Below are 14638 nucleotides of genomic sequence, written 5' to 3' on the forward strand. Positions count from 1 at the left end.
CTTATGTCATGCAACTTACAGAGAACATTTACTCACGGACCATCCCGAGTTCCTCAGTAATCAGGGGACTGCTGTCATCACTAGATGTTACTGACGACACTAAACACCAGGTTGGTGCGGCTCTTTCCATCGTAGAGTCACTAATTAACACATTGTGGAAGTGGGACGAGGACAACAATGGGACCACCAATCCCAAGGAGGAACGACACCAAGACGATGGCTGCTGCTGGCACAAGGACCATTAGGTTTCTCAGTTGGAACATTCGTAGCATCAACAAAAGATTGAATGATCTAATTGCACATGTTACCAGTAACAACATAGATATAATTGCTATACAGGGACCCTACACGTCCAACATGATAAACAAAACTCTACCAAAAATCAGAGGGTATGCATCCTATACTAACAGCAATGCCACAGGCCTACTATCATACATCAGAAGTGATTTACCACACACTCTTTTGAGCACGTCACACAATGTACACACACAGCACCATCACTTTCATGTACAAACTGCAGCAGGTCACTTCTCATTCCTCAACGTATATGCCAGAAGCCAGAAACTCAATGTAACATTGCTCCCAGATCTAGACAATCATGGGACAATATACATGGGAGATTTTAATGCTAGACATATTACGCTGGGAGACAGTACTAACAACGATAATGGATGCAAATTTATCAAATATGTTTATGACAACAGATTAACCGTGTATACTACGGATACCCAAACTCATTTATTGGGAGGCAGACTTGATTATGTAATGGGTAATATTTTACCTTGTGCAATAGTATGGAATGTTCGTTGGTAAATCACTTGGTTAGTGATCACTATGCAGTTTCTGCTTCCTATGAAGTACAGTGTGATGTACCTAATAGACATCAGAGACGGAAAATGAATATTCCATATGGTTTGCACGACCACTTTATTAATTGTATTTCAAAATGGTATCATTATTACGAAATAACGAATGTACAAGCCTTCTCCATAGATCTCGTTGATACAATTACTACCTACTACGACACATGGGTGTGTTGGGAAACAAGCCGTAAGCCTAGCAGAATTGGGCAACACCTACTACCACCCAAGTGGGTTCTTGACCCCGTATTTGTTAAACAACATTAACGAGTAAAGCAACTTGGAGATACATACGAAAGAACCAAAGCACAAGGAGACTTGCATGCATTTCTAGTTGCAAATAGAGAGAGGTGAGAGACATGAGCAACGTTATACGTAATAAACATCGGGAAGAGTTCCTACAAAGTATAAATGAGCAAACAACACTTGTTGAAGTTTGGGAAAAGGTACGAAAAATCTCTAGAAGCAACCCCAATCAAACCACTGCACCACAGCCCACTAGAACAAGCAAACATTCTCCTTGATCAATGGGCACTAACATCAAGCTACAACTCATTCCCAATTAACATACAGCACAAACTTAATGACACACGCCCCAACAGACAACGAACCATCAATCTTGCCTGTACAGCTGTCGACGTGTCGGACCTTAATGATGTAACTGAATGGGAATTAAATCATGCACTAAAATTGGGCAAATCAACTGCTCCTGGAGAGGATGGTATTACTTACAGTCTACTGAGATTAGTCTCATAAGTACCAGGTAATCCACTTTTAGTGTTGTACAGAATGAGTTTAAGTGAGGGAGTATTACCTGATGCTTGGACAAAGAGTGTCATTGTTCCCATCCCCAAACCACACTCAGATAATTATAGACCCATATCTCTAACATCGTGTGTTTGCAAAGTGCTTGAACGTATTGTTCTTAACCGACTCATGAATCGTATACAGGGGCACCTGTCACCCCCAACTGTTTGGATTGATGCCTGGGCTCAGTACACAACACTGTTTTTCTGAGTACTTCGCACATATTGAAGCTTCCCCTCAAACAGTCTTCATCGACCTAGCTGCAGCTTTTGATACAGCAAACAGAGAAATCATACTGGAACAGCTTGCCGAGCTGGGAATACAAGGAAAATTACTAAAATGGATAAAGGGCTATTTGTCTAATCGAACAGCATATGTTTTGTTTAATGGTGTTAAAAGCATAGAGAGCAAACATTTGATCTGGGAACTCCACAAGGAGGGGGTCCTCAGCCCCTTGTTGTTCAACGTTCTGATGCATAAACATATTAAAGATCTTCCAACTAATAATGAAGACTGTCATTTGTTATGCTGCTGATATAATTTTACAGGCTGCCTCCGAGCCTAGAATGCAAGTTCTGCTCGATGCTTTTGCTACTAGAGCTGAGGAATGTGGCCTCCTTATCTCTGTACAGAAAACTCGTGCCCTCATTCCATGTGGTATTCCACCACCCAATTATCATATAGATTGGCGAGCACTTGAGAACTGCGAGTCTTACAGATAATACCTTGGTGTCCCCATTAACGACCCTGGGTACCTTTCTTCTCTCAAGAGGAGACTGTGGGAGAGATTAAAGCCCTTGCGGGTCTTGTTGGTGTCAATCATGGAATTAACGTGAGACTTGCTAGAATGTTTTATGTATCATTTATACGCTCTGTGATTGACTATAATGCTCTACATCTCACACTGTATACTGGCAAAGAGCTGAAATCTCTTGAAACCTTGCAAAATTAAGCTATACGTCTCATCCTTGGGGCTCCAAAGTCCACGAGAATACTTAATATGAGAGCAGAGTTAAAATTTCCTACCATATGTGACAGAATTTTGTCTATTAGCACAGTTTTCGGCGTGAAGGTATTGAGTAGATCTAGACAACACATGAAGTTTCAAGCTAAACTTTCTAATATACTGCGGTCACCTGAGGTCTATAGAAGAAGAACGAAATCTGATTATATATTTTGGTTCTACAAGGTAGCCAACTCCATCAAAATATTAAATATGTACCCAACTCAATTAATGATTAATTAACCAATAACTCCATGGGATAACTGGGATCTATCAATTGATTTTGTAAATGCGCCCAAGAAAGATAGTGTGCACTCTACATTATTAAAACAGTTAACACTTAAAAGCATCACTGAAAGTGCTCAGAGTATGGGTAACGATGTGTATCAGTGCTATACCGACGGCTCTGTAGAAGAAGGGGGACGATGTACCGGATGTGCATGCAATATATTTGAACAATCACGGTCAGCTGACTGGGTCCACCCGTCAGGCGGCGGGCACAACCTCGTGCCTCTGGCAACATGATCAGCTGATACCTATAACTGTTAGAACGTCTTGACTCTCCCACGCTTCTAGCAATGTAATCAGCTGGGCGCTTCAGAGTTCGTTGCTGGCTCTTTGCACACCAGCTACCACCTCCAGGATCACTAACATCCCCACCTTAATGCTCACACGCACCAACTCATGCCTAAATGAGTTCTTGGCTCCTAGCCTAATATTCTGTCACTTAGACAATAAAATGATGAGTAGAAATATTCACAACCTATAAAATATTTTAGCTCCCCTAGATCAAAAGGGGTAAAGGGAGGGACAATTATCTACCTTATTTCACTCCAACCACGAAGTTGACTCGTCCTCTGTTGAGGGATGTTGAGGTTCCTGGTCCTGGCATCTGCTCTGCCGTCGACTAGTTCCCACCACACACACAGGTTCCTCCGTCGCCGTCGTGGTAACGCGTCCTCACCGTGCTAATTCCCAACAGGTACTGCCTTCCTCCTCCTCTTCTCTGGGGTACTGGAGCAGGTACCTCCGTCGTCGTCCTCCACTCTCTCTGGCACTGCCAACACCTCGCAGTCCAGCACAGCTTCCCCTCGCCTCACTGCCAGTAGATTTGACCCGGCCGTAGCTACTCGCTTGATGTACAATACGTGGTCGTCTGGGCGTCCCAGACGTCAACAGCCCAACGTTCCCTCTGCTGTAGACTCTTGACAGAGCTCTTGGCTCTCTAATCCAGTCCGTCCTTTCCTCTGGGCACTCCACGGAAGTTGGATGGCTTCTCAGACTGTCTGCAAAATCGAAGCGGAGCTTAAATCTACTGGTAACGGCTCTCTAGATCCGGAGATCGCTCGAGAGCGTCTTCCCTCTATGACGGCTCGTGACGTACTCTTCCCGCCCAGGCGCCAGCCGCCCCGAGCCCTCCGCCTCGTGACGTCACACCGCCCGAGGGCTCTCGTCATTGGTCTCTTCTGGCACGTGACCTCACTTGGCCAATCAGGTGCCGGGAAGCGTCAGGGCGTCTTGGCGGGAAACAGGATGACTCTACACCGTCCTGTGCCTCAAAAGGCGTAAGCCCCCTTGCATTATGAAACTTAGCTGGCCATTTTATAGCCAGCTTAATTGCGCTCCATGCTTTCCCACACATGAAAATGTTCCCTGAACATCAGAGAATACTTAGGGTACGGAGATATGATTCTTCTAAGTTGGGAAGGAAGAAATATAGGGGTGGACACTGTCATGGCTGCTAAAGAAAACAGATTTGAAATTAAATTCCTATGGATACCATCACATGTTGGCATCTCAAGGCATGACACTGTTGATATGCTTGCAAAGACAGCCTGTAGAAAACCAGTGGTAGAAATTGATATGGGTGTTTCATTAGCAGTGACAATGAGAATACTTAAACAAATGTCTAATGAAGATCTCATCGACCTAACAAATTCACAAAAACCAGAAAGTTGTAGCATTAAATATTATGATAGATATCGTGAGGAGACAGTCACATATGGGACTAATAGAACAAGAACCCAGCAATGTGATATTATAGTTGCCAGAATTCGACTGGGATATAGACGTATCTGGCAGCTTTCTCAAAACCCAAATGTCGAGTACACAATGTGTCAACTTTGTGAAAGAGAAAACATGCACTCTCTTGAACATTATATTGTAGAATGTCCCATATTGACTGACTTTCGCCCTCCTGGGCTAAGGTATGCTGAACTGTGTAATTACTATATGAGTACTGGAACAATTGATGATATATTGATCTTGTACCCAAGGTTAACCATGTAATGTATCAATTATACAATGTATGTATATAATGTGACTATATAACCTGAGCTTGTAAAAGCACCTTAATCACCTATAGTGATTAAGTGCTTAATTGCACACTAGTTTCTCTATCAGCTATCTCACCCTGTCAGAGTAAAAGAGACAAATGTATGTGAATGCATGTGTGTGTATATGTATATGTATGTGTATAAAGGATATATGAAAGCTGATCAGAATTACATTTCACCTTTGTAAATGCACATTAATGACACTAAGTAAACGACACATCTAACACTTTATGTAGGGCATACGTAAATCTGTGGATCTATGTATTTACGTATGTAGGTTAGCTTAGCATTTTAAAAGCACCGTATCACCTTCTGTGGTTGATTGTTCAATAAACCCTTGAACTATATGTTTAACACATCTCTAATCCTGTCCATGGAGGACAGAAGAAAATGTATATATGCTGGTTAGCATTGTAACTGTATGGCCACGTCAGTGGTGGAAAATAAAAATAATAAAAAAAAAATTGCATCACCACCATCGATTTCACCACCACCAGCCATGGCATCACCGCCAGCCATGGCATCACCACCAGCCATGGCGTCAACACCAGCCATGGATACACTTCCAGCCATGGCGTCACCACCAGCCATAGCGTCACTACCATCCATTGCGTCACCACCAGCTATTGCGTCAACACCAGCTATGGCCTCACCACCATCCATTGCATCACCACCAGCCATGGATACACTTCCAGCCATGGCGTCACCACCAGCCATGGCGTCACCACCAGCCTTGGCGTCACCACTAGCCATGGCGTCACCACCAGCCTTGGCGTCACCACCAGACATTGAATTACCACCAGCCATGGCGTCACCACCAGTAATGGCATCACGACCTGCTATGGCCTCACGACCAGCCAAGGCGTCATCACCATCCATGTCGTCACCACCAGATATGGCGTCACCACCAGACATGGCGTCACCACCTGCCATGTCGTCATCACCAGCCATGGCGTCACCACCAGACTTGGCGTCACCACCTGCCATGTCGTCACTACCAGACATGGCATCACCACCTGCCATGTCGTCACTACCAGACATGGCGTCACCACCTGCCATGTCGTCATCACCAGCCATGGCGTCACCACCAGACTTGGCGTCATCACCAGCCATGTCGTCACCACCAGACATGGCGTCACCACCTGCCATGTCGTCACCATTAGCCATGTCGTCATCACCAGCCATGTCGTCACCACCAGACATGGCGTCACCACCAGCCATGGCGTCGCCAGCAACCATAACATCATCACAAGACATTGCGACCCCAACAGCCATGGCCTCGCCACATACCATGGCATCGTCATCACCAGACAAGGCGTCACCACCAACTGTTGTGGATTGGGACTTTTAACTCAACTCTATTAATATTTAATTAAGAAATCGAAATACTCGAAGGACCACCACTTTTGAGAAAAGAGGGAAAACAAATAAATGGATTATAAGACTGACACTGTGGTACCAGTGCCTATGGATGTTAGATTATTTGGTAATTATTTGAAGAGCATGAATGGACTGTAATAATAATTAATTGAGAGTTTAAATCCTCAAACTTCAACACTGGGGGGTATTACTAGAAATAATATATATCTAGGATAATGACTGGTGCTGGTTCGATACCAGTTGGTTAATTACATCAATACACATTATAGAATCAGAAATTAAATGTAGATTCAATATGATGATAATATAGTAAGAATATTAAGCCTATTAAATAAATTGTCAAATCATAGGAAATTATATATGAAACATTGCTACACACTTAGAAACAAAATATTAGATTTATGTAATTTCTCTTAGAATATTATATGTATAAGAAATGTAAATACATAATAGAAATAATATTAGCATCAGTCAAAGAAATCTACGAAAGAGAGACAGTAAGGCTTAGTTGTAAGAAGACTTCACTAAACCCGTTTCACTGTTCGAATACTCGTAGACGTGATCACATTGCCCAAATAATGGATGATACACCAGTAGGGAATTTCGTGTGTAGAGGAAGAACTGCTCTGCTTGTCCTCACCAACACGCTGTAATCACAAAAATGTTATAGAATTTGACTGGGCTAGAGATTTATTCCACTATTCATTAAAATTTGAGAATTACGTGGAAAGAAAAGAACAAAAAGAGTGTTTTGGTCGGTAAATGACATAACGATGAGCTACCTACAGTAATAATTTATGAGATAGTGCACTACACATAAAACATACATAACGTAGGCTTGTAGGCACATTTACAGTCGCCGATATCACGTCAATTAGTCCCTGACGTTCACTGCTGTTGAAGGTCAAATTCGGGGACGCGATTATCTTCTCAGAAACGAGAATATACAGTACGAAGCACTGTACGACCACGTATTATATCTGCAATGGCTGCCGCTTGTAAATCTGTGTGTACTCGTAGCGGAGCCGTGTGCCGAAAAGCCACCTCCCCCATACCCAGAGGCCCGAACACGCATGCACAGAGACGCTCATAGCGATCTCGAGCTTAAACCAATTTGGTTTACTAGTAATTATTGAGGAAAATAAAGGAGTTCGATTTAAACTATCGTCACCAGTAAATATGTTGAATAATAATACCTCTTCTCGCAAGGCAATTGCGAGAAGAGGTATTCACATAATTCACGAAATGAATACTTCTTTCATAATGAACAATATTTTTAGAAAGAAAGGACAATTAACTGAACTCTATAAATCTCTAACATTCGTGGAAGACTTCATGTTTCAGTCTGCTATCGACGCTTGGTGTCAAGATGGCTGGGTAATTTCTATCTAAATCATGCCTGATTTAGCATATCATGCCTGATACACCAACGATTTTAATTCTACGTGTTAGTGTTATTAGTAAATGTTAATATAAGGAGTTGAGAGGAGATTCTTCACCACCAGCCATGGTCTCTCCACCTGCTATGGCCTCACCACCAGCCATGGCCTCACCACCAGCCATGTTGTCATCACCAGCCATAGGGTCACCACCATCCAAGGCGTCACCACCAGCCATGTCGTCACCAGGAACCATGGATTCACATTCAGCCTTAGCGTCACCACCAGCCATAGAGTCATCACCAGCCATAGCATCGTCACACCAGTCTCCGGGGAGTAGTATAAGACCATGGCGTCATCACCCTTAATGGCGTCACCACCAGCCATAGCATCACCACCAGCAATGAAGTCACCATCAGACATGGCGACATCACCAGCCATTGTGTCTCCACCAGCAATGGTGTCATCACCTTCCATGGCATCATCACCAACAATGGCGTCACCACCAGCTATTGCGTCACCATTAGCCATTTCGTTACCACCAGCCATGTCAGCACCTCCAGCCATTGCGTCATCACCAGCCATGGTGTCACCACCAGCCATGGTGTCACCACCTGCCATGGTGTCACCACCAGGTATGGTGTCATCACCAGCCATGGTGTCACCACCTGCTATTGCATCGTGACCACCAGAGAGGATCAACAACAACCCCAGTCTGTCCCACCAACATTGGTCCACCCAGGATGAACCCCAGGATGGACGGACCCCACTGGACCCCAGGATGGATGGACCCCACTGGACCCCAGGATGGACGGACCCCACTGGACCCCAGGTCGCTTCTCAAAGACCCATGGGAGAAAAAAGAAAGAAGAGGAGGAGGGAGGGAAGGGAGTTATCAGGGGAAAGCGCCGAATGTGGGAACCGACCTGTGAGATTTATATTTATTTAATTTATATGAATTTATATTTACGTTAATTTATATACTTCGATAGCAATTTGTATAATGATAAGTGGACTGTATTTCTGCAATAATCTCATAATCTCACAAATCGATCCTCTACACATTAGGGGGGTTTTATATTAATTTAATTTATATATATGCAGCCAATCAAACTACAGTATTAGACTACATACATTGAAGAGGTTCCTTATCTTATAGTACAGCAGGTTAGTCCACCAGGTATAACTAGGGTGTAGACACCACATTTTCCCTCTTTGAGGTAGCTTCCATCACCCTGGTAACTGATGCACAAAGCATGCTTCCTCGTCTTGACCTGTCAAAAGGGAGCTAGCTGTAAAGCCAGAATCCTATATATGACAGGTATATCAGAGAAAATACTGTACATGGAACAATGAAGACCTGGCTTAATTACCTTTAGTTTGAGGCTACCACGTGCTCTAACCAGGTCACCCTATATAATGACATTAATGGCCATAAATGAAAGATACATGGGTTTCAAAAGAACACTTAACTTGATTTGTTGACAGCGTGTTGATAATGGTACACCTTTGGTTTCCATAACACTACGTCCAAGTAAAATTAACAGGAGCCGAATTTGCTCCCGTGAGCCTCTGGTCTAGTATCAACAATGGCTGCCCCTCCTTCCTCACTGATGCCTGGCTTACATTGTCCAGATAACAGAAAGTGATAGAAGGGTCACATTTACTCTACTTTAATATTGATAATTAAGTTAATTTATATGAGATGTTTTATGATGGTAAAGTCCAAAGACTAATGTATTTAAGAATAATTCCCAGCAGAATAGCTGGTGAATTATAATAGTATGTGGTGATGATATCCCGTTTTCTATAGACGGTAATTCCACTACAAGTTACGTTTTCTATGGGTAACTTGTTTATACAATACAGCTATTATCTGTATGATATATTAAATGGTGTCGGATTTTCTGACACCGAACCATTACGATTATATAGCACGTGGAAGGGGTCAGGATAAGGATTTGGGATGGGACGGGTGGAAAGAATGGTGCCCAACCACTTGGACGGTTGGGGATTGAACGCCGACCTGCATGAAGCGAGACCGTCGCTGTACCGCCCAGCTCAAGTGATAGGGCTAGAAGAGGAGGAGAAGATAAGGCCAAGCTAGAACATGATGCCTAGTGTTCCTTCTAGGTGTCAGCATCATTGCATGGAGCGTAATTGCAAGACAGAATCGTTTGCCTTAACTGGCCGCCGCTCCAGCAAGCATGTTGCTCTGTTGAGTGATTCCCCCCTGTGTCGTGCAAACTTGATGTAGCTGTCTGAAGTGGCTCTCTGAAGGAGGCGTGCTGGAGCAACAGGGAGGCTGAGAATAGAATGGATTCTACGGTTCCAACTACATGGAGGTTTCGAAACTTGCAGTTCCCTTTATGCTGTGAAGAACCCTAAGATACGGCAATCATGGTGACGGACGTACGGCCAATTCAAGATCAGTTGGGACAACCGAATTCCACGGTCCTGTGCGCAGTGCAAGAAGTACAGTTTCCACTGCGTTGTTGTGCGTCAACGACAGAGAGGCGACTGATGCAGTTGTGTTGATGAAAGGCGTCACAGGAATATCTACAAGACCAAGCAGTGATATCGCCCAACCAGAGACAACTGATGTCGGTCGTACTTGTAGGCCCCTCCTAACCACTGCATACTCCGCCTCCATGCAGGTCGCACACCAAACCTGTGTCAGGTTAGGTTAGGGTCAGTAAGTTTCTTTTTTTTGAACTGTAACCTGGGGCTGGTCCCCCCCGAGTTCGGTTTAGATGATCTACCTGCACACCTGCTCTAACAAAGTGGTCCTTTATAGACTTACCTCGCCTCCAGGCGGTCATGGGAGGATTTTGTGGGAATTTTACCCAGGATGGATGTTCACTGTACGTTTCCCTCATCCATGTCCATACTTCCTGGAGTTTTATCTTAAGCTGTGCTGCAAGGCCGGGGAAAAAAAGGGTTGGAAGAATCCATCTCTTGTCTTCCACTTCTTGGTTCTAGGTCTGAGTAGCTCTGCCCTTGTTTTTCTCTGAGTTTCCCCTGGGCCGCATGTATTATTGTCTCTGGGTAAACAAAAACATATTTTTCAAACAAAAACAAAACAAAACAAACTGGGTAAACAAAAACATAATTGTCTCTGTGTAAACATAAAAACATATTTTGTCAAACAAAAACATATTTTTGTTTGTTAGAGTAGGATGATGAAAAATTGTTTAGCTAGAATGTAATTTTTTTTTATAAAGTTTTTCCACCCAGCTTATTGGCATTAGCAGTGTTGCAAAAACTTTATTAAGGGGGGAAAGGGAGATGTAACACCGTAAAGTGGTTTTGAATTTAATATATATATATATAGAACAGGAGTCCAAGGGGTTGTCATAGCCAGGGAGTGGTAATGGGGGACGAGCTCCCTTGACCTATAAAATGCTCCTATACAGTATGCGTCTCCAATAGCCTCTGACAACCAAGTCCAACTCCTGGCCTGCACGGATGGCTTAGTCTTTAAGTTTGGCGGAACTGCTTTTACCGACAGGAGAAGGGGTGAGGGCGTGCCTCTGGCGCCTTAAAAACAGCTGCTCCGGGTAGATGGGACTCGATAGCCTGGGAAGGCAGCCCATCTAGGGGAAGGAAAACCCTGATTTTAAATCTCCGCTACCTTGCGGCCATACCCCTTTTTTGGGAAAAGCTTCAGGAGCCAACCTCGAGGAAAAACCCAGAGTTGGATCCCCTAAGGCAGTTCGTTGTTGACGTCGACCTCGTTCTGGCAGCTCCTGCAACGTTGCTGGAACCATGTGTATTGGCATTTGCCTTTCTATTGGATAATTTCAGCAACGTTGAGAGGAGGGACCTGCTGCATGGGTAACAGCTTCTCCTTCAAATCTACCTACCCAGGCTTTGCGCCCTGTCAGGGCGCAACTCCATAGTCTTCCGAGACTGAAGGTTGCCTACTACTACTAGAACAAGAAGTCACAGACAAGATGTCGAAAGGCGTCAGGTTGGCGGCCCCTAGTAATTAAGAAACTCTCACCTCTACGTGTTAATGACCACCAAGTGACCAAGGTCAGGTCATGGGAAGTTGACATGGTCTCCGCTAATCTCATAATTGCAGGCGGCTAGCCAGGGGTGACCTTCAAACATGCCGCCAATTTAAGGTGTGGCTTGGTAGAGTGCCTGGGGCTATCTACTTGTGGGCGGAGTTAGCTAGTTGGTCCCCAATATATACCAGGGTATTGTACACTGAGATAGACAGAGAGACAGGAGACAGGAGAACAGCCAGCAGAGCAGAACCGAGAGGCTGTCAGCCGGACGGGGTGGACAGTCTCTGTCAACTACAGTCCCCCCCCCCCTCTCAAGCCAGCTATAGGCAGACACTTGGTGAGTTGATCATGAAAGGTGACGTAGTCGTGTTTACTAGTGTTGTGTGACAATCAGGGGAAAGACGGTTGTAATGGTCTCGAATTCTGGTGTAGTGACTCACTAGGTACATTAAAAATGAACCTTCAGTTCGATTGCTGGAATTCTGATATTTATCATGCTAAATAAATAATTGATTCATTTACTTTTAATTTTACATTAATTGTGTTCCCAAGTTCTTGGAATTTATGATATATGCAAAATAGAGTGTTGAGTACTCTTTAGTTAAAGAATCTTGTCTGGAACACGATTCCAGTTAAATCATGCTAATGATGACCTGTTGATACTTTTAGAGAATTTTGTGATACCGACAAGTTCCATTCCTTGTCTTGTATATAATGGTCTTGAATGGATGGTGGCAGTCTACCTTCTACTATCTACTTTTCTACTTCTACCTCTAACACTACTTCCTATTCATCTCCGTACCCTCTCTCCCTTTTACCTGACTACACTCCTCCCTCCTCCCGCCTAGTCCTCCCTCCTCCCTCACCCCAAACCCTCACTAATTACTGTTTTATTCATCTCTTTCCTTTCGTTTCTCTGATTCGTTCGTTTCAGTGAATTACTCTAGAGTTCTCTTGAGTCACGGGTACCTGATCAGGTTACAATGCCTTGTGGTCTTGACACCTAGGTAATCAAATACCTAGGTCACCAGGTGATGAATTAGAGAGCTGCAGTAGGGACTCTGGGGGGAGCTTTAGATTAGCTAACTGGCAGGGGGGGGGGGAATAATGGACAAAAGAGAGCTATTTCCCCCACTCCCCCATTAGAATAGTTAAATAGGGGTGGAATAATGGACATGATAGAGCTATTTCCCCCACCCCTCGTTACAACCTTCCATGGTGTCAGTAGTAGGGGTGAAGGCTAAAGAGGATTTTTTTGTTTTGGAAAAAAAATCCCGTTTAGCGCTTCATGGTTTTCAGGTGAATTTGGGCAGTCACAGATTTGGAAGTAAGGAATTCTTATGAGGAAAACAATTTCTGAGATTTTAGACGTTTGTTAAGAGTTCATATGATGAAAATAAGATCTTAGAAGTTTGTTAAGAGTTCCTATGGGAGAAATTAAAAAATCCCGTTTTGCATATCATGGTTTTCAGGTGAATTTGGGCAGACACTGATTTGGAATTAGTGAATTCTTATGAGAAAAATAATGTCATAGAAGTTTGTTAAAAGTTCATAAGAGAAAAATAATTTCCGAGATCTTAGAAGTTTGTTAAGAGTTCTTACTGGAGAAATTCAAATTTTTCAGAGTTCAGTTTTAAGAAAATATTTCAGAGTTTCAAATAATCATAGAAGTTTATTTATATGTTTATGACCAAATTTTGTAAAAAGACCATTTTCAGAGAATATTGTCTAAGACGTTTTGTTATGGAAAACAGTATCTTAGTCATGACTTTAAGTTTTATAACCATTTACGGCTGTTTCACCTGTAAAAATACCGAAATTAACAGAGTCCTATTGCTAACTTAAATTCTTCAGAGTCCACTTTGTTAACAAAATTCTTCAGAGTCTAGTTTGTGCCTGAAAATATTCAGAGTCCAGTTTATCCCTGAAAATAATCAGAGTCAAGTCTTACCCTGAAAATTAACAGAGCCCACTTTGTGCCCAAAAATATTCATAGTCCACTCTGTGAGCAAAATTAGTCAGAGTCCGTTTGTAGACAGAAATTCGCCAGAGTCCAGTAAAGACCAAAAAATCATCAGAAGCCACTTTGTGCCAAAAATATTCAGTGTCAAGTTCAAGATCAAAATTAATCAGAGCCCAATTGAATATCAAAATTTGTTAGAGACCACATTTTCGCTACTAATAGCCCAATTTCCACGAAATTTAAACAGTCATATTTCAGACGTAGTGAAATATATGAAGTCAGTAAGCAAGTTCTAGCTCCTGTCTCCATCCGTAGTTCTTTCTCGTATCTTCGCTAATACCTATTCAATTTCCCTGAAACTTATACCCTCTGTATGTCAGACACAGTAAATAAGATCAAGTCAGTTACTGAGCTCCAGCTCATGTCCTGCACCTTAGTTCAATGTTCATCAAATTAACTCAGATCAAGTCCCTCTCCAGTCTATCAATGTAATCATCATGGCCTTTAATACCCTTTCTGTACTCAGTTATGTAATATTCACACGGTCATATAACACCTTTACCTTCAATACCTTTTGTTTACCCAAGTAAGCAATAATCACACGGTCAAAATCTTACCTTACCCTTTCCCTCCCTTACCTTCTTATCCCCCAACTTATCCAAACCTTCAATAATCGTACTGTATTTGCATATTTTCTCTACATTCACTGTGTTCTTCACATTCTTTTCAATGTTTTGTGTGTTCACTCCATGTTCTACAAATGTTCACAGCGTGCTCAGTTCATATTTTTTCACCAGTTTCCAATTTTTCTGTTTTCTACCATTTTCCTCGTATGTTCACTATGTTCTTTGTCACGTTTTCATGGACGTCATATGTTCTCTGTACAACTTTTAT

General features: G+C 42.9%; 1 protein-coding gene across 1 annotated transcript; it reads right to left on the minus strand.

Moving 5' to 3' along the window:
• Nucleotides 1-4283: 4283 nt before the first annotated feature.
• On the minus strand, nucleotides 4284-8422 carry LOC138360259 (serine-aspartate repeat-containing protein I-like). Its single transcript, XM_069320184.1, has 3 exons — nucleotides 8089-8422; nucleotides 5516-6334; nucleotides 4284-4408 (listed from the first exon to the last, which is right to left on the minus strand). Exons 1-3 carry the CDS (start codon nucleotides 8420-8422, stop codon nucleotides 4284-4286), a joined length of 1278 nt encoding a protein of 425 aa, XP_069176285.1.
• Between the last annotated feature and the right edge of the window lie 6216 nt (nucleotides 8423-14638).

The sequence above is a fragment of the Procambarus clarkii genome, unplaced genomic scaffold, assembly GCF_040958095.1.
Source record: "Procambarus clarkii isolate CNS0578487 unplaced genomic scaffold, FALCON_Pclarkii_2.0 HiC_scaffold_104, whole genome shotgun sequence".
NCBI lineage: Eukaryota > Metazoa > Arthropoda > Malacostraca > Decapoda > Cambaridae > Procambarus > Procambarus clarkii.

What these genes read in the sequence shown, in the direction of transcription:
- LOC138360259 (XM_069320184.1), bottom strand. Translation starts at nt 8,422, where the DNA reads ATGGCTGGTGATGACACCATACCTGGTGGTGACACCATGGCAGGTGGT. An exon ending in ATACTACTCCCCGGAGACTG is followed by an intron (nt 6,335 to 8,088) that starts GTGTGACGATGC and finishes AATCCACAACAG; the next exon opens with TTGGTGGTGACGCCTTGTCT. An exon ending in TGGTGATGCCATGGCTGGCG is followed by an intron (nt 4,409 to 5,515) that starts GTGATGCCATGG and finishes TTTCTTTAGCAG; the next exon opens with CCATGACAGTGTCCACCCCT.